This window comes from Lepisosteus platostomus, chromosome 3, assembly GCF_059453375.1.
Source record: "Lepisosteus platostomus isolate fLepPlt1 chromosome 3, fLepPlt1.hap1, whole genome shotgun sequence".
NCBI lineage: Eukaryota > Metazoa > Chordata > Actinopteri > Semionotiformes > Lepisosteidae > Lepisosteus > Lepisosteus platostomus.
In genome coordinates this window covers 29,860,577-29,884,290 of record NC_142613.1, presented here as the reverse complement: position 1 = coordinate 29,884,290, position 23,714 = coordinate 29,860,577, and the positions used below count along the sequence as shown (strand labels likewise).

The window sequence follows — 23,714 nt, the reverse complement described above, 5'->3', positions numbered from 1 at the left end:
GGGCATAGGTTTCTATACGGCACTCCTGAACTCTTTGCACTAACGAGCCCGGGCCTTTTTCCCGTCTCGCCGCTACGCATATGGGTCTTTTTCCACTCTCCTGCTCTACACGGTTAGTCCCTTTAGATGTCTTTGTATGTCACATATACATGGTCATATGAACAGCAGCTGGCACTAAGTGGAAGTGGAAGCTGACTTTGCAACAAAATCAATGGCTATGAAGAATAGTATTATGTAAAGTAATTCAATACTTGCAAGGGGGGGGTGTGAGTGATACAGTACGTGTACAGTACTGTAACACGACCAGAACTGAATATGGCGACGAATTATGTATAGGTATGCATTATGATGTGTATTTTTAAAATATTGTCTAAACAATTAAAATATCAGACTTTTGCTGGTATATCCCAATGTACCTCAGCAATACGAGTCATAATAGAAAGCTACCCCAGTTTCTTAGCTTCAAACACTATTTTCCCGCAGTTAAATGCAGAGGGCGCTAGAGTCTAATAACCAACACAACCTACAGTATAAGCATTTTCCTAGCTTACAGAAAGACCAGAGCACAGAAAGAAGCAACTTCAAACTAGAGAGAGCAAGGGAAAGCCGTTTCTTTTGCGACAGCAAGTAAATTCGCTTCTCAGACAAAAGGGAGAAATTGAATACATAATCAGTGTTACCCAAAGAAAAAGTTTGCAACGAGCGGGAATGTTTTAATTTGACGTTTCGGGGTTGCATGATAGCTCTTGTACCCTACGGTACTTGAAATGTAAGCTACGCTTTAATATTAAGAGCAGAAGATACAGTAGGTTCTGCTTTAAAAAAAAGGATGGAAATTGTCAACGAACGTGGAAAGAGTAGTCACAAGAGGAAAGAACAACTAGCAGCTTTATATTGCTAGAAATGTGACCGGGATTTGGAGCGAGCATAGCAAAAAGCCGCTTGGGCGCTGGGTGTTAGAATTCCCGTAGCGTTTGTGTGTATAATATACTGTAGACAAGGAGAGAGGGATGTACAAGAGCGTAATAATTTATTGAAAATAAACGAGACAAGCAGTGCTTTCTGAATTGGTCAGTGTAGAATAACCTGCCCCACTCAATGTAGGAGGAAAGAACAACAAGGAAGAGCACACAAGAATATTCATTTCGACAAAATAAATCGGAATCGGCGGGCAACTTCTGTCATCTCGTTAGTTTGAATCAGATGCTTGGTGTCTAACCAGGATGTGGAACTACTGGTGCAAATAACGACACGAGATACCTTTTTTTACATCAGCTCTACAATAAAATAAGAAACGTTTAAACAAAACGTTTAATCCCGAGGAACGTTAAAGGAGAAACACATTGCGATTACCTCCGGATATTTGTAATTTGTAACTGTGAAGTAAGTTCACGGTAAATGCACCAATTGTTGAGCCAAGCATTACTGTGACGGTGAGATGGTCTTCACTCCTTTTGTCAAAACCGAATACCCGTTGATAATATTAACAAACCTGGAGAGCAGTAACGGATTCCAATTGGATTGAAATTCTTCATCTTTGGTGACACGGTTTGAGCTGAATGTACTTTTACAAAAGGAAAACTGTCTTCCTCAAAGGTGATACTACATTTGGGATTTATAAAACAGCGAATTGAAATTACCTTTAGCTACATTTCGAAAATTTAGGGGGAGACAACAAAACAGAAGATGATGGCGCGACGTTTGTAAGCGGACTCCTGCCAGGTGTATTTCTGGTTTAATACAGTAGAATTTTGAAAACAAGGCTACTTTTTAAAATGTTTTTGTATGCACATCTCAGTCTTTGTTGATTTTGGAATAATATACGTTCAGGAATAGCATAAACAGGTACATTGGAAATCCAGTTTTTTTTTTCATCTCAAAATGATGAACACCGGCCCCAACATTGTATACGAGTGGCTGAAGACCCTCCAGCTTTGTCAGTATGTGGAGTCTTTTGTGGATAATGGTTACGATGACCTGGAAGTTTGTAAACAGATAGGGGACCCCGATCTGGATGCTATCGGAGTCTTCATTCCTCACCACAGGCAAAGAATACACGATGCAGTGCGGAGGCTGAAAGAGGAAGAAAAAGAAACTGCCACCGGTCTGTACTTTACTCTGGAGCCGATGCCCCCCACTGCAGAGATTTACACCAGCCACATGGTGGAGCAATACGAGACCAAACTCAGGGGGTCCAAGTCGTGGACCGAACCTAGCGGTGAGCGGGCCGGGAAGAACCAAGGGTATCTGGGCACGAGCCGAAACCAGCACCTTGGCCCTTGTAAAGAACTTGTAACTTACCCCAAACTAAAATTGAAGATCATGATTAGGGATAAACTCATCAGAGATGGAATTAACCTCAGTAAGCCGCCCTATTCTAACAAGGTATGAATTTATGGGTTTCATATCTCATTTTATAGTTTTCTTTCTTCGAGTTTTATACCAGGATTTGCTATTGGCGGTATGTTTATGTAATGTCATTTAAGTATGATATTTAATGTTCATTTAATAAGGTTTAATTTTTAGGCAAATACAAACATGTACTGTAGGTAGCAAATCTACAGTATGTAGTCTGCAGAAAAGCACTGGGAACGGCTTGACTGTGGGTGGAGGTAGGAGGTGCGTCTCGGAGCGAAATAAGTTTGTGACTATAGGCAAGTGCTGACAGGGATGCTGTTCCAAGTATTGTAATTTACTGGGAATTGCAGTAATATGTAAAATCTCTATATAATATTAAAAGTTGTAAATGTACATTGATATTGTTCGGTATAGTCTAAAGGAAAACTTTTCATAATCACTAGTGGAATTCTAAGGTTCTGAGTGGAAACTACTCTTGAGATAACAGTACCGATTTGAATAGTGCAATGAGTGTATTGTACTGTATATGTACGTTATGTGGATTTTTCTTAACATCCTTAAAAATTAATAATCGTTTCAAAGAGTGAAATTGCCACTAATCTTGAGTAATTTAAAATATTGGCGGGCAAATCTCGAATTCGGTATTGCCTATACAGATCTGTTTAACTACCCGTTAATGTTGCAATACAATTACACTGTTCCACTGTTGCGATACCTTTGGTGCCTAAACCAACAAATCAACACCCCTCTTCTTATATTACGCACATTATTCTCCAGATGTGCTCTGCAAAACGTTTTGCTTATGGCCCTACTGAATTAAAAACAGCTTTAATCTTTTTGAAGTTGAATATAAATAATGCGAAAAGTCTGCTTTTTGTGCGTTATTTTATGGATACTGTGGTAGTGTCTGGCTTGAGTGAATGACTAAACAAAACCAACCTCCCAACATGGGATTAATCATCAACCTGGTCCAGACAGTTTCTTGGACCAGTGACCGCAGCCGGAAATCGTTCTCGTATTTGAACAAATTGCTGGAAGGCGTAGCATTACATTTAGTATGGCTTCATGTCGTTTTGCTTAAAATGGTGTTTCTGTTCAACATTAGCGGGATCTCTGTGAAAATAGAGAGCGGTGCCAGTCTGGGTGTTTCGATTAAAATGACCCGGTCCTGGATTTATTATGTTTGGGGTTTTATTTGCATTTTAACAATTATGAAATATCATCACTTTCCTTTACAATTGCAAATTGAGTTACTGTATCTGTACTGGAATTTTTGTTAGCACGTGTTTGAAATGACAGTGCACCTTAGAACGCTGCCGGATGCCTTTGACTTTAGAATCCTGTTATTTTTGGAAAGAGGCTCTAAGTGTAACTGCATTACAGTAAAGAGCACATATAGTAGTGTACCCTATCCACCGGATTTTCCTAAATTAAATTATCGTGACACTTTTTTGACAGTATAGAGCTTTTTAAACATTAACATTTCAATGGATATTGTTGGGTTACAGAAGACCTTCACTTTACGTTCAATGTAAAGGTTTAAGGATCAGTGGACAGGTTGCGCTGACATGGCTTTAGTGTTTAACTGAAATCGTATTACCTTATTATTTAGTACTATAAGTATAGTCTTTATTACAGACATTTTTTAGGTGTAACTTCAGTACTCTACACATAAAGAAGTAAATATGTTCGGGTGTGTGATTTTTAATATTTTCTGAATAAGGGATACTAAGGTTTCAAAAGAAAAAAATAGGATTCAAGTAAACAATGGTTTATTCTGAAAATAATGCGGAGTACACCAAGGTAGTGTGAAACTGCACACATTCCAGGACTGTGCATATGGTTTTACTTTAATATATTGTGTGTGACGACATTTAGCAGCAATCTGTTTAGCAGAAATTTGTGTCATCATGGCATTTGTCCAGGTTTAGTAGTATTTTAACCCTGGAATGTAAATGATGGAAAGAAATGTATTAATACTGTATACAAAACCAGATCCATTAGATGCTTCAGAAGAGGATAGCTGATTAACTTCCTTGTCTTTTACTGACTACATTTCCATATAAGGTTGTCTGTTTGACCTGTTGCTTATGAAGACTTGGCCAGCAACTGCAAATACAGTACATTGTCTTTGTGCCTACAGCTTAACAAGGCCTAATGCCTCCCCACAGGTTATTTCCTTTAAACATGAGTCAGCTTATCTATGATGTAAATACAGCGCACTATACTGACCAGATTAAAAATTCTTTGCTAGTGCCTGCAACACACACAGAGGCAGTGGGCCTTTAGAGAAAGAACAGCATGGATAAAGACCTAGTAGACACTAGGGATTCAAGACAGAGGAGGCTGTTTGTGGTGGATCTGACAATCAATAAGTAAGAAGGATACCTTAATTAGTTTAATGATTTTCTGTGTTGGGAATGATTTACGCTATGTTAATTAATTTGAAGTGACCTACTGTACTGGTGCGATCAGAGAGTGAGGGATGATGTGTTTTGTCATTCCTGTAACTGCAATATTAAAGATTACATCAAGCATGCTGTGCTATACAGTATGTCATAGGAATACGAGCAATTACTTTTAGCAGATGCTTGTAGGATCTAAATTAGCAGTGGTATTTTTTCCAATATCTGGCAAAGCACTAATTCTCATTATTTATCAAAGAAGAGCTAAGAGTACAATAAGTTGCCGTTAACATTTCTGCATAATAAAATCATAATTTACACACCTGTGCAAAATACAGTATTTTCAGCAAATATTGTCAGTTATTTTTTGTCACTGTCATCAATTAAAGAGAGCAATGTTATTCAATAGTGGCTTACATTATCTGTGTATTGCATTTGGAATATTTTTAGATTTATTTTTGTACTTTTATTAACAGCAATCAAAACTCACTTAAAGACCCCCCTTCCACCATTTCTCCTAAATTAAGTTGTCTATAAAGCTTTTCTGCAGTTTTGTGATAAAGAAAGGTGTCTTTTCTAAGCAGGTCAATGACATTAAGTCATCCATCCATCCATTTTCTAACTGCTTTATCCGGTTTCAGGGTGCCGGGGACCCGGGGCATATTCCAATAAGCAATGGGTACAAGATTGGGTACACCCTGAACAAGACACTAGTCCATTACAGGGCACACACAGATGCAGACAAGTACATGCTCACATACTAACACACTAACAACCAAATTTGCACAGAAGCAATAATACCTACCAGTATGTTTTTGGACTGTGGGAGGAAACTGGAGTACCCAGGGGAAACTCACGTCAACATGGGGAGAACATACAGTACAAACTCTACGCAGATACCACCTCACGTCTGGAATTGAATACAGGGTTCCAACACTGCGAGGCAGCAATGCTAACCACTGCATCACCATGCCACCCACATAAAGACATAACATTGGCAAAAAGTTACTGTATGTCACATGCAGCTTCTGAAGCTGATCCCGATCTCTCAGCTTGAAGTCACGAATTTTCTTGTGAGGTTTAATAACATTTGCATGAGAATAGCTTGAGGTCCTAGAATTGCTTGTTGTCCCTGGTAAAAACTTTTGATCTGCAAACTATTTTATTGTAAAAGTGGTAATTACATTAAAGCCCTGCAGGTGTGTTTTGGTTTAATAAACACTAATAATGATGCTTTGTAATTTATATTTTTTGTACAGAAAAAAGGCTAGCAAAATAAAGATTGCATAATGATTAATTTCTAGCTTTCATAATGGTATTGAGGTGTATTGAGTGTACTGAGGATGAAAACATGATTTATTGAATTGTTTTAGTGGCTTGAATTAAACAAATCTCAAGCTTAAATGTCAATCAAATACTTAAATTTTATGAGTCAGGTTTTACTTGTACAGAATATGATGGGCTCAAAGTGACTGTAACTTATTATTCAAAACTGCCCCTTTTAATCATGTACTGTACACTGTTTAAAGTTAGAGCTGCCATATCTGTGAGATACAGAATTCTACTAATGTAAGCAATGCTACAAATAATGTTATGTTATAATAATAAAAAAGGAGATAAGGTAATTTACCTAAATATTTCCTCAATACAGGAGATTTAAATTTATGACTCCCGTCCTTACACACTTAACCAGCTTCCACTCATCTCTCTGCATTGTTGTTCTGAAGGCCTGGGAAATCAGACTAATCAAAATGGTCCCTCATTCATTTTTAAGTGTACTTCTTTCAGCTGACTTAAAAAGCCTATCACTTTTGGGACATTTCTTTAGAAGCAGTTATACATTAGTCCTATACATTATTTAGCCATTACATATTTACTGTTGATTGACTATAATATTAGATCCTCATATAATATAGAAAGTAACAGAGTAACAGCTTCGCCAATAGCAAAGCGGAATTTCATGCAATGAAGCCAAGCCAGGAGTGTGAAATAATGAGCAAATGTGAAGACAACCACTATCCTCAATTCTCAAAGTAGAACTCCCTTCTTTGTGAAGTTTATCTTATCTATTACCTTTTGTCATGTTGTATTATTTATTAATCAGTAAAGAAATCAGTTATACCTAACTAAACAGAAGTGAAGTACTGTAAATAACACAAACTGTGGTTAAAAAGATTTACTCTTAGGACCACTGTGATCCTTTACACTTCTGGCGGTGCTGATTTATCTTGTTTGAGATGCAGCTTCTAGTTATGCCTATTTACAATGTAGTTTTATAAGAGCTAATTATGAGCGTAAGAAGGCCATTTGCCATTTTGTCAACACAAATATATGTTTGTATAAGGTGATACCAGAACATATATCAGAACCACCCATAACAGAACACCATGTATAACAGACAGCTCTATTGCGACCTGTGTTTAACAACACTTTTAGCTGACCTTAACACTTAACACTTTCAACTGACCATATCTGCAATATTTGCTTGATAAAATGTACCTTTAATACAGTATAATTCCAACATTTCTTAAGTTGAGACCAGACTGTACTATTCGGTTGAATACACTGGGTTGTGTTTGCAAAATGTTTTGACAACAGTGCACACACAGCCTTTCTATTCCTGGAACCAAGGCCTTGCAAAAAGGACTTGAAAACAGTTTTTAAAACCTATGCCTAAAGTATGTTCTTTTTCTAGGAAAATAGTTAATTTCAATCAGCCAGTAATAATCTTCAGTTCAGATGGAATAAAAACTAGTAGAGACAGGGAATCCTTAATCCTTGCCCTAAACTAATCTAGAGTTAGGAAGAGCCTATCAGTTTCCTAATGCTAAAATCTTGATCAAAACTGCATCTAATGTCATCAACTAAAAGATGATTACTGTAAAATCACAAAAGTGCTTATTTTTCTACATTGCTTTAAAGATGGGATTTTTTAAATCAGATTAGATGTTGTGTTTGGACTGAAGTCAAAGAATTGATGACACAGTTTACTGTGGAAGATGAAAGAAGAAATCCCAGCTGACCAAGTCTAGTTTTCAGCGATTTTCTTGTCAAGACGGGGCTATTCAAAAGCTGTACAAAAGAGATGAATCACTGTTAATGCCCACAATTCACACTGCTTTCAATTTTTTTTTCACAAGTAAGCTTCCACTTGACTTTTTTTTGTTTAAAAACAAATGAGAGAAAAGAAGCATTCCCCCCTCTACAGTATGACTTGAACTTTCATGAATCTATCACACTCACAGCTTCATACTTCTCTTAATAAATTCTTAATGAAAACTAGCTGCTAATGTAAGGTTCTTTTAAGTTCCTGTATCAAGAAGTTGAAAACAAAATATATTTTAGTACAATAGGACAAACTCAAACAATGTAGTGTAGAAAAGCAAGCAGCCTAAATGAGGTCTGTGTTGGCAGCAATAGGGTATCCTTCCTCCTAGACACCGCCCCCCACACCAAAAGAACATGGCAGTCTTCCATGCCAATATCATTCTTCACAAGTTTTGAAAATGCATAATATTAGGGGTTAGCTTCTTTGAAACTTCAATAAATTGCAGGTTTAGCTACTTTTCAGCTTTGTTTATGATTTTTTATGTTTATGGTTCACATTGCATTGAAGACCTACAGTATGTGACTGAGAGTCATAATTCTCATTGGTTCTCGTTTGGTCTGGTTTGTACTGGGAATATGTTATTTCATACATTTATCAAGTATGTCTTTGGATGTATTTAACAACAGATGGCTTGTGCTTGGCTTTTTTTTCTCTTAATCCTGGGTATTATCCAGAGAGACATTAAAAGCAGGATGTAGCGTCAGAGTTTATGCTCCTTGTGTTTTTTTCATAGCATTATTATCCCCGTTTCAGTTTTAGAGGGTTTCCTTTGAGAATACAGTTTTATATTATTGTGTCCTGGTTTTACCTGGTCCTAAGGTCAAATATTCTGTTGAAATATAAATTTTTATACCGAATGTTCTATATTTTTCATTGTATAAATAGTCATCATTTGTTATACTAAAACTCAACAACATTCTTTTTCTAGGAAATAAGCATAATGTAATGTAAAATGCAGAAAAGACTCCAAACAAATTATCTTTTGTTACAGCAAATTGTAATTCCCTCCTTTGTCCCCTCTTCAGTTTTGTTTCTAAAATTTCTAAAATCTTCACTCTTTTGGTTGTTTGAACACATCAGGGAGAAGGTAATTTTTTCGCCAATTAATGTAAAAGTATCTGGCAAAACACATCATTAGCTCCCAAAAGAGTTACTGTACATGTAGTTCTGTGTTTACAAGCTAATGTTTTATACAAAGTCGAAGCTGAAGAATACTCAGTAGTTCAAAGCCTGAGCTGTATGTGAAATAGTGAAACTTCACAATTCCTTCTTGTACAGCATTCGGTGTAGTTCAACGGTTATAAGTTCTAAAGCACAGAACTTGTGAAAATTCCAATCTAAAACATTGGAGCTCAAGCACACTGCTTGAGTAATAAAGGTTGATTGTCTTTCTCTGTCCTTGGAATTAGAAATGAGCTACATCAAAACAGGAGAAGGAGATCAATAGGGGGTCACCAGTGAAATAGTTACTAGGTACTTTCTAACTGATACGCTGCATCACTGATTTTAACTTTAATCACTTCAAACAATAAACAAAATTAAATTCATTTTACTTTGATTGGATGCACAGCTTTCAATTATGTAGCATCTGGGATATCTACAGTAATGTATAAATGATGTTCATTGTGGTAAGCTGTCTCATAATGATTTTGTGGGGATCAGTAGTGTACTGTATATAAACACATATGGTTTTATTCTCTCAATTACTAAAGAACTTTATAGGCCGTTTGTTTTGTTCAGCCTGTGTTTCTTTTTGTACATTCTCTGTAAAGTTGGTAGAAACCAACTTTTGATGTAAGTCACGCCAGCAGCAATCAGTTTGGATAGTGAGGTAATCCTTGTAAACGATACATTTGTTTTCTTAGGAACAAGCAACATTACACGTTCTGGCCTAGATTCAGTAACATTATACCCCGAGTGCTATCTGCTTTTTTTTTACTAAGATTCTGACATTGTATTTCATCTACAATTTCAATTCACTATGTAACACCTTAAACCCTAAAACTAAAAGTCATCATTTTCTTATAGTAACTGTGGCTGAGTAGCAGGTTTTTCTTTCAGCAAGCTGTTTATTGCATTAAAAAAAGTCACAAGAAAGTTATTAACCATTAAGACCAATGTAAAACAGTTGTACATTATTTTAAATAGATTTGAAATTGAAAGAAATAGGAAATTACAATGCAATTAAAAATCATGTTACTTGTACACAGTACATTTTCTTCCAATGTCTCCTGCAGGTTCTCCTGCAGGTGTAAAGAAACAGTAAAGAAGCCTCATCATTACAACCGGATTTACAGTATGTTCCCTTGCATGTGGCGCTCTATTTTTACATGTTGGATATTAAATTGGAAAGTACTTACACTGTACATTACTGTATATTCACATATGAATATTTGATAAATACACTTAAAAGTCTTTTTAACAATTGCAAGCATCCTATATACAGTAGAACTGTAGAGCAAATGTGCTTCAAGGAATTTGCTTGTTTTCCGACTATTGGAATTGAACCCTGAAATAAACTACCGTATTGTGTCCAGAACCATTGTATTCTGCAAGGCTTTTATGTTCTGTGTAGAAAGGCATCACTTTGATTGAGGAATAGACAAAAAAAACAATTGATTATGCACTCGCAATACAGCATTTTAGCAGAAATGATAAAATACTGAAGTGACTCTCAGAAGTTGTATATTAGCTGTGTTCATCCCTTGCTAAAGTACTGTACAACTCATACAGTATGTTGACTACTACAGAACCTCTGTTTTTTGTGGATTGATTATGGCAGATCAGTTACAGTGTGTCTTTTTCCTAAGATGCTTAAAGCTGCAGTTGTCAGGAGAAGGACACACTTGAGAATCCTGCTGCAGTGTTCTGAAGCATCCTTCTGTCATCTTGGATGTAAAATGGAGATTCTGACCATAAATAATTAATGAACGTTATTGTTTAGACAGTAAAGTAATGCACTTTTATTTGTAAATATTTTGCAACACTCCTCAAATGATTTGTTTTTTCAACAGACATATTTGAGCTAATATGATTGCATTAATACAGATATTATTGCTGTGGGCCTATATATGATATAGTAATTATAAATGAATTATTTCTGTAACATTAACTGGACAAGAAAACACGTGACTCCCCTGCTGGGATGCTGGTTGGCTGGGAGGCTGTTCCACAGCTGGGATTACCCCCCAGCAATGCTGCTGCCCACTTAAAGCTGAGAGGATTGGAGCATTATTTTCTGTACATATACTGTATAATAGAGTTTATTGTTTTCAATTATTTTTTTCCATGAGACACCATAGTATTATTTATACAGTATATACTCTTCATATACAATGTAAGAAAGCCTCGATTTATGCAGTAATTACTAAAATTAATCGATTTTCTATTTTCTGAATAGCATTCTGTTCCTGTGTTCTTCTTCATAACAGTGAGAGTCGCTTTTGTGATTATTCAGTACTTTCCTTTTCAGAGTAATATATAGGTCTGTTAGCCTATAGTTTTTTACTTTGAAAAGTTTATAAAGTGCTATTAATGCCTTATTTAGTTCTTATTTTTAAATTTCATTTCTATATTTTATCATTTTGTGAAGATATTGTGTTATACTGTATGTCTACTTCTCTTCAATAGTGAAATACAGGAGCACTTCTTTATAATTCACGCATTTGGAATGAAGGTTAAGCATGTCCAAAACTCATCAGAATTCTTATCCTGAAAGATAATAAATAACCCTCCAGATGCTAGCCTGCTCATACATTACTTGTTTCCTTCACAACAGGCTGAAGCAGGGATTACTGAAAAGTGATTCAACAGTCATGTCAATAATGCATTTTTGTATTCAAGGTGGCGAATTTTCTTCATTTCCATATAAATGAGGTTCAGCACAATTTTTCTCTCTCTTGAGTGAAAATGTATAATTAAGTCAGATTGTTGTGTTCAGTGTAGCAGTGGAACAAGTCTATAAGATGAGCATATATAAGATCCTGGAAGATCCAGTAGGATCCTAAAATAGGTTCTGATGCAAGATCTGAAAAGATCTTATGGGATTCTAGAAGAGTGCTTATAAGATCCTGTTGGTCTCTTAGGATCCTAACTCTGCATATCAGTAATCCTTGTCCAAAAATGCAAATGCCTTCACGTCTTGCTTCTACACCATGCATAACTCAGGCCTCTGAGTAGCATAGCAGTTAATGGCTACACACCCTTAGCATGTTTCTCAAAACAAAGGAAAATTGTCATTTAATAAGAAGTTTAAAGGAGGCATTATTGTTTGCTTCCACATTTGCAAGAAAAATATTTAATATTGTGTACAAATAATGTTTTTTGTTTTCTCTATTACAGAATTATAATATTTCAAATATACAATATGAAAACAACTTTTGCTCATGCACAATAAAAGCATTCAGTTTAGATTTAGAAAGGAATTTAACTAGAGAAATGAGATTGTGTGTATGTTTGCAAATGTGAACCATTCTATTTAGCTTTTGTTACTGTTCTTCCATGGAATGCTTATTTTTCACCAGTAATAAAGACAATGATATACATGAACAAGATGATTTTATACATCTGCTTGACATGGTCATAGTACTGTCACAGATGTTGGAACGAACCGTAGAACGGCAGGAGAGCGAATAGACCTTATGCGTAGCGGCGAGACGGGGGTTAGCCCAGGCTCAGCTGTTCAGGGAATGCCGTATAGAAACCTATGCCCTCAGGTAGCGGATGTGGGGCGACCTGGTGCTAGGCGGGTCTCAGGACATCCGAACGTCAATGCTGAGCCAAGGCAGACTGAAAGACCTGGAAATATATAGCCCCAGAGAGAGAGAAACACCGGAAGGACAGCAAAGACCCGGAAATTGGAGACAGGACAGAGAAGGAGCGCCCTCTGCAGCCAGACAAGTACGACATACAACATGGTACTTTTGTTTTTTTACCTGAATTTTGTTTCATATTTGGAAGGAAATCCACTTTTATCGATTGAGACATACACTTGAGGCAGTCACTTTATGGTCGAACAGAACCCAGACGGGTACAAATGTGGTCCAATAGAATATAAAGCAGTATACTGCATGTCTGTAGTTTTTATTTACGGTATGAAATGGTATTATAAAAGCATCATTTTATTAGTTCACTTTACCTGTCACCTGTCAAGCTGTATTTCTACCACTTTAGGGAAATAAATAATTACATAGGAAATTAATGTACAGTTTATAGAAATAGGTAAATAAATTTCAGTTTCAGTTATAGCCATTCTGCTAATACAATTAGCTTAGTATGAAGCTGTTTCAGCACAACTGTTGCAATTCTGGTCTCAATTAAATTAAATCTCTGATGGTTTATTCACCAAATGGGACAAAACTAGGGTGGAAAATCTTTTTTAAAATATACCAAGGCAATACAGGTCAGCACCTCCAGATTGTAAGAGGGAATGACAGACAGACTGAAGCACTGGCACAAACTTCAAATGAAACTCCAGATGAAGACGTTAATGCCAGTGCCTTCACATCCATGTGGTCTAACAGGAGCTCTTACTGCACAGTTTAGATGCATCTTGCAACTTATAAGTGTTGATCAGGTTCTTTTGTATTTTAATGAACACCCAGCCATCTAAAATATTTTAAAAGGAGTGAACATAAGAAACTCCATTTTCAACGGAGCTGGTAGTCCACGACCACTTACTACAGAATTGGCCATCTCTTCTATTCGGTCTTGCACAGCAGTAGTCTAATTTACAAAGCAAAACAGTACAAAGCCTGACCTGGGGTGCAATACTCCAAGAACCTGTAGAATCATATACAGCATCCTTTATGCTCAGTTTCTACCACTGAATCCTGTACAGATCAATCACTAGGGTCTTACAAGGACTGCATATTGGGAGCTGTGGCTTAGTGGTTAGCTCTGCGGGAGGATTGTGGGTTGAAATCTCTATATGGAGTCACTGCTGCCACACTTCACAGAGATTGCTTAAACAAACTCAGCTGTATAAATGGATACTAATTTATGTACAGTATATAAAACAACCAATAGTAAGTTGCTCTGGATAAAAGTTTAAATCATTTTAATAATGACACCTAGAGGATCATCGCAGGATTCGGCTAGCATCCTGCCAGGATCCTACGCAATCTTACAATGATCAATCAATTGCAGTTCAGTTGCGGAACTGGAATGGGATATGTATGAGTGGAATTGGAATTGAAATGGACCACATTGAATTGAGGTGGAATTGCAATTGAACAGAAGGAGCTGACCTCAATTTGAGTTGAGAAATTCTTACAATAGCATATTAAACTAGAAAGCAGCTACAGTATAACTATAACAGCTATAAACTGCTAGTATGGACGAAGGATCCTCCATAACAGCCTTGCAGCAACCCTTTTAAAGAATGTTAAGCTTTATTATAGGGAATGGAACTAAAATCATGTTACCTTCTTCCAGACTTACAGTATATTTGAAATGGATGAATTCAGGAAAGGTCACCTACTGTACAGTAGGTTGTTTTTACAGGGTAAGTTGAGGTAAAATTCAAGAACAATTGATAAGTTGAACCAGAGAGGTTGTAGATAGTTACATCATGCTTCAAAACCATGATTGTATTATATGTTGAAAAGGTATTAAATGTTAACAGGTGATCAAAAGTGAAAAGTTTGTGTTTATTGCTAAACGTATGAAGGTTTTAATATTTACAGGAAGGCAAAGTGCACATATCCCCTAAAAACACAGTATTTACAGTATGCATTTTTAAGTAAACAAGCATATTTAAGATTCTAAAGTAAGCCAAAGTGTTCTATTTGCAATTTTTAGAAATTGTTTACATATTGTATAAAGCCTCTGTGGTCAGTTGTAAGTTAATTTAGACCTGTAATTTCTGTCAACGCTAAAGGAGACAAATTGATATTTGAAATAGCTGAGGTAGTAATGACTGCAATCTAAGTGGCTTTTGTTGTTAATTGCTCTATAAGCAGCAATTTAGAACAGCATGGTTTCTCTAGATACGATCTAAGATATTTTGCTTTGACAGATCGCATACCTTTCTTTGCACCTGATATTCCTATTATACCCTGGACAAATAAATTCAAACAGAACATTTTCAGCAACCAGAAAGTCTGACCTCAGATACAGTATTGATGATTCCCTTATATTTTTGTCTCTCTTAATTGAAATCAAGCTCACAGATAATTTTGTAAACATTATACTGTATGTTGCAACAAGCATTGAATTTAAAATCCCACCATTTACAGTGCAGTATATCGGTCATTTGAATGCTGTTTTCTTACACTGTTGACCTTTAATATATTTTCCCCATTGCAAGTGACATAATTTGCTTTGATCGTATTTTGAAATATTAATTACATTAAACAGTTGTGTTTATAGCTTCAACTCCGCAAACCTGGGTGTGTAGTTGGGATGAGTATGTTATCAGTGTGTGCTTATTTTAAAACTTTACCTTTAATCTTGGCACAACAGTTTCTCAAAAACAAAGAGTTGAGCTCATTATCCCCTAAATCTGCTTTACTGTACGTCTCCCACTATATGTCTTCTGGATCAATGTTGGTAAATCTCATTACGCTGACATTTACAATATATAAGGGAAGCTAGACAAGACCCTGAACATTGTACACAAAGGGAGTCCAAATGAGTCATAAAGAGAAAACCATATACTGTAGATGAAGTGTTCCTAAAGCTTGAGAAGACAAGTTATTAATTAATTAAGCATGTAGTTTATTCAATTAAGAGAACTTGAGTTCTTGAGGGCTGATGGAGATTAAGTTCCAAATGATCTTTAACTTAAGGTAACAAATAATTTACTTAATTGATTATAATTAAATTGTAACAAGCCTTTAGAAATTGGTGCTTTATTGTCTGCTTAAAAATCCTACTAGATCAGAGTTCACCAGAACTAGGGTTGCTGAACATTTATGGCATTCCCTTATGGAGCCTGTTTGGAGATGAAGTGAACTATATGATGAATGAAAGTTTGGATTATAGAGCGTGGGTCTGTGTATGAAGAATTGGTGGGAAGGCTAACTTAAATTGTCAACAATTTTGTATTAACATTATATTTATTGTAATAATTAATCTACCAAAAATATACTGTAAACTGAGGATGAAAACCAAACCTATCCCTTTTCTCTTATACAGTATATGCATGTGTCTTTAGAAAGATAAAATATATAGAAGTTGGATGCTGATTGAATGTTTTTGGCATCATTTTGATTCCTATCACAGTCACTCATAATTGACCCAGGTACACTTAAGTGGCTCTTGCATAAGCACTAAATCAGTTAAACTCTCAGAGATTTGGCACTGGTGAAAAATTAATTTAACATGTTGAATCTCATGCCTGATGAGAATCAAGATAGAACTACACCCTACAGTATGTTCAAGAGTGTATTAAGCCACCTAAAGTTAAAGTGTGATAATCTGAGCAAGAGCTAAGAGTAGGTAGATCCAAGCATAACGTTTTTTTTCCAGCAGCAAATTGAGCCAAGCTTCTTATTCAGCCTCAGGAGTATAGAAACCAAGAAATTCGAGCCTGAAGTGTTCGTTCGTCCAGCCAAGCTTTATTGTATGCATACAAGGAACCACAATAAGCACCAAAATAGTTATAGTACCTATCGTAGCTCCAAGTGGATATGGTCCTACAGAACTTATATATACACGTTTCCCCCCCCTCCTCCTCCCTCCTGTCTTTGATGTAACCGAAGGAAATAGAAACCTTCTTTTGTCATCAGGAGTTTAGTGTAAACATTTACCATTTGGGTAAACATTCACCGTTTGGGGGTAAGTACAGGGGGGGAAGGCCTCTGTGATCAAGCAGGCGTGATGGTTACAGAGCCTCTGTGATCAAGCAGGTGTGATGGTTACAGTTCAGCATGTAAAAGCTGTTTGAAATGCACTTTCATGTAATATCCACTTGTGCTAGACTAGCAATATCTTTCTTGTATGTTATTGACCAAAATAGTACTTGTTATTCTAAATGAGATCTCACTAGTACAGTGTGTATTTGTAACATACTACATGTACAGTGGATATAAAAAGTCTACACATCCTTATTGAAATTCCAAGTTTTTGTGATGTAAAGCCAGAAATCAAGATACATCATGTCAGACATTTTTCCATCTTTAATGTGTTCCCCCCCGCCCCCAACTTATACTTTGTGGAAGCACCTTTTGCATTTATTACAGCAGTAAGTCTTTGTGAATAAGTCTCTATCAACTTTGCACACCTGGACTTTGCAATTTTGTCTCACTCTTCCCTGCAAAAAATGTTCAAGCTCCTTCATATTGCCAGGGAATCTCCAGTGCACCGCCCTCTTTAGGTCATTCCACAGGTTTTCTGTGGGATTGAGGTCTGGGCTCTGACTGGGCCATTCCAAGACTTTGATCTTCCTTTTCTGAAGCCATTTCTTGGTTGACTTGGATGTGTGCTTTGGGTCTTTATCATGTTGGAGGTGAAATTCCTCTTCATCTTCAGCTTTCTGAAGGCCAGCAGGTTTTGTGCCAAAATATCTTGATATTTGGAGCTAGTCATTATCCCATCTATCTTGAATAGAGCCCCTGTCCCAGCTGAAGAGAAGCAGATGTGTGCAGAATACAGGACATTGTTGTCACATGCAAGGAGTAACCAATACCTGCCAGAAATTCCTACAGCTCCTTTAATGTTGCTGTAGGCCTCTTGGTAGCCTCCCTGATTAGTTTTCTCCTTGTCCTGTCATCAACTTTGGAGGGTTGTCCTGATCTTGTCAAATTCCCTGTGGTGCCACATTTTCTCCACTTATTGATGATAGTCTTCACAGTGCTCCATGGTACATTCAATGCCTTTGATATTCTTTTATACCCCTCTCCTGATCGGTACTTTTCAACAATAAGATCCAGTAGATGGCTATCCCAGTAAGATGCAATCATTAAAGTTTTAAGGAAATCCTACAGGAACGGCTGATTTTTATGTGGGGTTAATCAGAATCACTTTCATTGATGGCAGGTGTATGCTACTTACCTTTGGACATGATTTTGAATGTGATTGGTTAACTCTGAACACAGCTACAGCCCCCATTAAAAAAGGGTATGCACACTTATGCAACCAGGGTGTTGTAGGTTTTTTAATTTAAATTATTTTTCCTAATAATTATCTATTTATTTTCTCTTGAATTTTGTTGGTTGCAAGGTCACATTAAAGATGGAAAAATATCTGACATGATTTATCTTGATTTCTGGATTTATATTACAAAAACCTGCAATTTCAATAAGGGTGTATAGACTTTTTATATCCATTGTATATTACAGTCCGATTTGGTGAATGATTCTAAATAAATAAGGATATTGTTTCTGACAGGGGTTTTCAGCGGAGCGGTGGCTCTGTGGCTAAGGATCTGCGCCTGTGACCGGAAGGTTGCCGGTTCAAATCCCGCGGCCAGCAGAGGAATCCTACTCCGTTGGGCCCCTGAGCAAGGCCCTTAACCCCAACTGCTCCAGGGGCGCCGTACAATGGCAGACCCTGCGCTCTGACCCCAAGCTTCTCTCCCTGTCTCTGTGTCTGTGTCTCCCTGGAGAAAAGCTGGGGTATGCGAAAAGACGCATTCCTAATGCAAGAAATTGTATTGTATAGGGCTAATAAAGAAACATTATTATTATTATTATTATAGTTCATATCTAAATTTTGGAAGGTTTTCTGCCGGATCATAGGGGCATCCTCCTCCCTCACTTCTGGTAACCATCCCGAAACCAACGACCAGGCAGAAAGGATTAAGCAGGACCTGCTGACTTACCTCAGGTCGTACGTCTCCACTGCCCATGATAACTGGGCCTCCCTTCTCCCCTGGGCTGAATATGCCCACAATTCTCTATACACCTCCTCCACTGACATGTCTCCATTTCTCTGTTCACTGGGCTATCAACCCTCGCTCTTTCCCGACACCATTCCTGACTCAGATGTCCCTGGTGTTCGGGCATATTTTTTCCCCCTCCCGGAACTTTAGAAGAAGGCCAGGACTGCTCTGCTTAAGACCTCTCAGAGACAGAAGACCTACGCTGATAGACTCTGATGCCCCTTTCCCCGTCTACGTTGAGGCCAATTCATCTGGCTTTCGTCCAAGAACATTCCCTGCCTCCAGCAACCGTCCCGCAGGTTGGGTCCTCGCTTCATTGGGCCCTTCAGGTACTCTCCCGTGTTACACCCGTCTTGTACCGCCTTGCACTCCCTCCCACCCTCAGGATTCACCCCACCTTCCATGTGTCCCTCCTGAAGCCTTACCACAGATCCCCACTTTCTGGACATCAACCTCATCTGCCTTCCCCCCCCGACTAATAGATGGCTCTCCCACCTATACTTTGAATAAAACCTTGGGCACCCGATGGATCAAAACCTAATTCGAGACTTCCTTCACACCCATCCCACTCTGGCTAGTGGGTTGTCAGGAGCCGACCCTGAGGGGGGGTACTGTTACGCATTCCACTCGCATCTCTGTACCTTCTTACATTCCCACGAGCACACCCTTTAACAAACGCTCACGCCGCAAGTAATATGCCAATCACCGTTCACTCCCATCCCTATTTTAGTTCTCCTTTTTCCTCATTTCCCTGCTCACTATTGCAGATTCTCATCGAGCTCCCAAGTGCGCGTTATTCTCTTGCTTTACTTCGGTATTTGATCTCCTTGCCTGCTTCTCTTCTTCAACTTCGCCTTGTGATTTGGATTGCTGCTTCCTCATTGTACCTCTGTGTTCTGACCTACTCGCCTGCTTCCTGGATTCGTTCTTCACCTTGTGATTTGGATTGTTGCTTCTTCGTTGCCTCTCCGTGTTCTGACCTACTCACCTGCTTCCTGGTTTTTGTTGCTACCTTGGCGATTCGGCTTAGTGTTTTTCTCTGTCTCCTGAGTCCTGCACAGGATCCATTCACCCTATCAAGTTCAAGTTCAAGTTTATTGTCATTATACTCATATACAGGTATATGGTATAACGAAATGCTATTTAGCTAGCTCTCGGACATAAGTAGTACAAGAAAAAAACAACAACAATAACAATACAATTGTATAACAAAAGAAAGACAGAGACAACAGGCAGTGTGCAAAAAAACAGCAACAGGCAATGTGCAAAAAACAGCAACAGGCAATGTGCAAAACAACAAAAAGGTAACAGGTTATGTGCAAAAATATGCATGAACAGAATGAAATAAAGGGATAGAAATCATGGGGAGTGAGCTTTTGACATGTATGGTAGAGGTAGATTTTCAATGTGTGTTTGGGTTTTTGGTAATAAAGAAGGCACTGTGAGGTTCAGATCATAGGTGAGAGGTGAGGTGAGAGTGAGAGAGGCTGGGAGTTTAATAGTTTGATAGTGCGGGGGTAAAAACTGTCTCTGAGTCTGGTAGTCCGGGCCCGAATGCTCTGTTACCATTTTCCAGATGGTAAAAGATCATAAAGTCTGTAGCTGGGGTGTGTGGGGTCTTTGATGATGCTTAGAGCTTTCCTCAACCACCGTCTGTCATAAATGTCCTGGATAGATGGGAGGGCAACCCCAGTGATGGACTGGGCAGTTTTCACCACCTGCTGTAGGGCTTTACGGTCAGCAGCACTGCAGTTGCCATACCACACTGTGATGCAGCCTGTCAGTGTGCTTTCTGTAGTGCATCTGTAAAAGTTAGTGAGGATCTGGGGACATATCCTAGCCTTCTTCAACCGTTTTAGGAAGTACAGGCGCTGTTGCGCTTTCTTGATCAGACAGGTGGTGTTGAGAGACCATGTGAGGTCCTCGGTGATATGGACGCCAAGGAATTTAAAGTTACTGACCCTTTCCACTTAAGTCCCATTGATGTGGATAGGGGCATGTCTGGTTTGCAGTTTCCTGAAATCAACGATCAGCTCCTTGGTTTTGCGGACGTTGAGGGTGAGGTTGTTGTCATCACACCATGTTGTAAGGGGTTGCCCCGTTGCCGCTATCAGCCCCATTCTGACACCATGAAACTTTGTGCAAAAGTAAGGGTGTGGACCCTGGTGTCCTTGCTTAATTCCCCCTCTGTGACTATACAGTCCCCAAATTCCCCTTTAATTAGATTAAGTGAACTAATTTTGCACATCTCCATCTGATCTGAAGAAGGGACTTCCTATATTTAACTTTTGGACCATTTCAGATGAAAATGTAAGGAATTATCATAATCTCCGATAGGGCAGCTTTGTAATATAAAAATGAAGGACATTTTTATATGACATAACATTTTGTAGTTAGTAAAGCTTTTTACAGTTATACAGTATAACCTAGATCTAGTTCAGGTGGGTGTCACGGATGTTGGAAGGGACAAACCGCAGAGAGACAGGAGAGCGGAAAAAGACCCATATGCATAGCGGCGGAACGGGGAAAAAGCTTGGGCTCACCAGTTCAGGAGTCGTATAGAAACCAATGGCCTCAGGCAGCGGACGTGGGGCAACCTGGATGCTAGGCAGGTCTCAGGACATCCGAACGTCAATGCTGTGCGCAGGAGAATAAGTGACCCAGAAATATATAGCCCCAGAGAGAGAGACACCGGAAGGAGAGCAAAGCACAGGAAACAAGGGACAGGACAGAGTAGGAGCTCCCTCTAGCTGCAGAGGGCGTGACAGTGGGTAGCTGCTTCAGCATTTGTAGTCTGCAAAGGAACAGGTAATAGGTTTATTCCATGCTGAAAAGAGAAGAGGGAAAACACAATGTTTCAGCTGTGAAGCCTTCTTGCTTACACCTGAAGTGTTTTCTCTCTTCTCTTTTCAGCATGAAATAAACCTACAGTATTACTTGTTCCATAACTTAGATCTTAAGTGCTACCATTAGAGTTAAATTAATATGAACACAGATATTTTGCTTCTAAAACACTCTACCCAATATTTGTTCTTTCACACTGTTTTCTTTAAGTTACTGATTTTCTTTTGGTTAATAATACTAAGAATATATTTTTTTCTTTGAAAAATTGTAAATCATCATCAAGAATGGTTATAGTTTTCTCTTTGGAAAGTATATTTAACTGGTTAAAAGTGTTAAGTGACAGATAAGACAAAATGCCAAAAAGAGTGCAAGTTGGAAGTTTTTTTTTACTTTGAAAATTATAACCAATTTTATTTTTAAATAACTTTAAAAATAAAGTATAGACTGCTTTAAAACCAAAAATTAGAGACTAGTTGGAAAACAGTCTGTAAGGATTAAACTACATGCAAAAATGTAGCCTGTGCGGTGAGACCACAGATTTAAAGCAGTGTCTCAGGAACTTCTAGTGATTGATCTGCATAGTCCAAAGCACCAAAGCCAGTACACCACGTGGAGTGTGCATACTCATAGGAGTCCTGAAAATGATACTGTACATATGACATGAGACCTGTTAAAATAAGCCCAAAAGTCTTCACTGAGAAAGAATCTACTAGTATTTTATTTCCCTTGAGATAGTGTAGTCTTTTGCCACAGATCTGTCTCTTGATTCATAAGCACTTAAAGCCAGCTTTTATTGCAAATTAAGGCACTTTCCCACAACTGTAATTTAGTTCTTAAAATAAAAACAATTAAAATCAAAACTGTTAGGCAAACAGTTTTTAAGAAGCTTTGTGTGAAAATAAATACCAGAGAACATGGGTCCTTTAGATACACTATGAAAACTGTCAGGTGCCTTTAAACCTCTTTGTAAAGTTGTTAGCAAAGCAGTGATTTAGCAGCAAGAGTTGATTAAGAACTGCAGATTGCTGATGGTTTGTTCTGAGGGCAACATACCAAAATAGCTTTATATTTGTCCTTAGGAGCAGATAACATTGGCACTAGGTTATAATTTATATAAAATACGGAGAAATATCAGCCCTTTAAACAAAATCTGCTGAAGGAATGGAAATGGTTATAACTTTACTGATGGGTAGAATCATTTGAGCCCTGGGTAGCAAAATATAGTTTTTTTGAGATATGAAGATGACTGGAAGAAGTACATTAATTTCATTGGATAAGCAAGAATATACTTGTTTCGTGCTACCAAAATCAGGTTTCTCCCTCTTTAAAATAATATTGTCTGAAAACCTGGAACTATGGAAGTGTTGACAACTGCTGTATTTATTTTTCAGCATAGCTGTATTCCTCTTGCACATCGACACACAAGTTTGTCATAATTTCATAAGTTCATGGATACCTTCCTGGATTTTATTTGATCCCTGAGCCTCTTTGTCATAGCTGAACATCCAGCTTCAGGTAGCTTTCCAATTTCATCACTGGGCCTAACAGGTCTGATGGTGTGAACTCTGTGAAATAGGTGATGTACTATAACAAAATCTAACTCCTAAATGCACTGTAACCTGTGCTCTGTGTGTGTTCCTTGCCATGTTGTGGAACTACTTCCTTTATGTCTTCTTCTTTAGGGGAGCAACCATGTGTGTAGATGTGTTACTATACTGAAAACATCCTGTCTACTTTTTGACTTCTTCACTTACTATACATACAGTATGAACATGCAGTATAAAGAACTGTTTAATCCATCTTTATTACAGTAGTTTGGTTTGTGTGTGTATATCATTTGCCTTTTTGGTGGTTAGTGTAGAATGTGTGTACTTTGACATTGTACTGTTAAGCTTTTATATTTTTTCACAAAAGAATTGCATAAAATCTTGCATTTTGGTCTAGAATGAAGGTCTATCTGTATACACGTTAAAAATGCTCAATTAATTTAAAGTATTTAAAGAATAGAGTTGTTATAGATACAGTATGTGAGCATTTTGTGAACAATCTAAAACCAAGGGGTCAAACTCAAACATTCAAGGTTTGCCTTTTTTAGTAACACTGGGGACAGTTTTCCCAGAAATCTATTATTGTACCAGTATGACTTTGGACCTGTAGGAAACCCGTGCAAACA

At 37.8% G+C, this 23,714-nt stretch overlaps 1 protein-coding gene across 6 annotated transcripts in view; it reads left to right on the top strand.

The window, feature by feature from the left end:
• Window positions 1-583: 583 nt before the first annotated feature.
• The window catches only part of sash1a (SAM and SH3 domain containing 1a), a 498,818-nt gene continuing 475,687 nt past the window's right edge, over window positions 584-23,714 (top strand). For 3 of the 6 annotated variants that reach the window (XR_015935367.1, XM_088625126.1, XM_088625125.1), the window contains exon 1: window positions 584-2,385. Coding sequence is in view for 5 of the 6 variants with exons in the window: in XM_088625126.1 (XP_088481252.1) it covers window positions 1,882-2,385 (504 nt within the window). In the remaining variant the exon portion in view is untranslated. The remainder of the gene's footprint in view (window positions 2,386-23,714) is intronic. The other 3 variants (XM_088625133.1, XM_088625129.1, XM_088625130.1) reach the window with 2 other exon arrangements.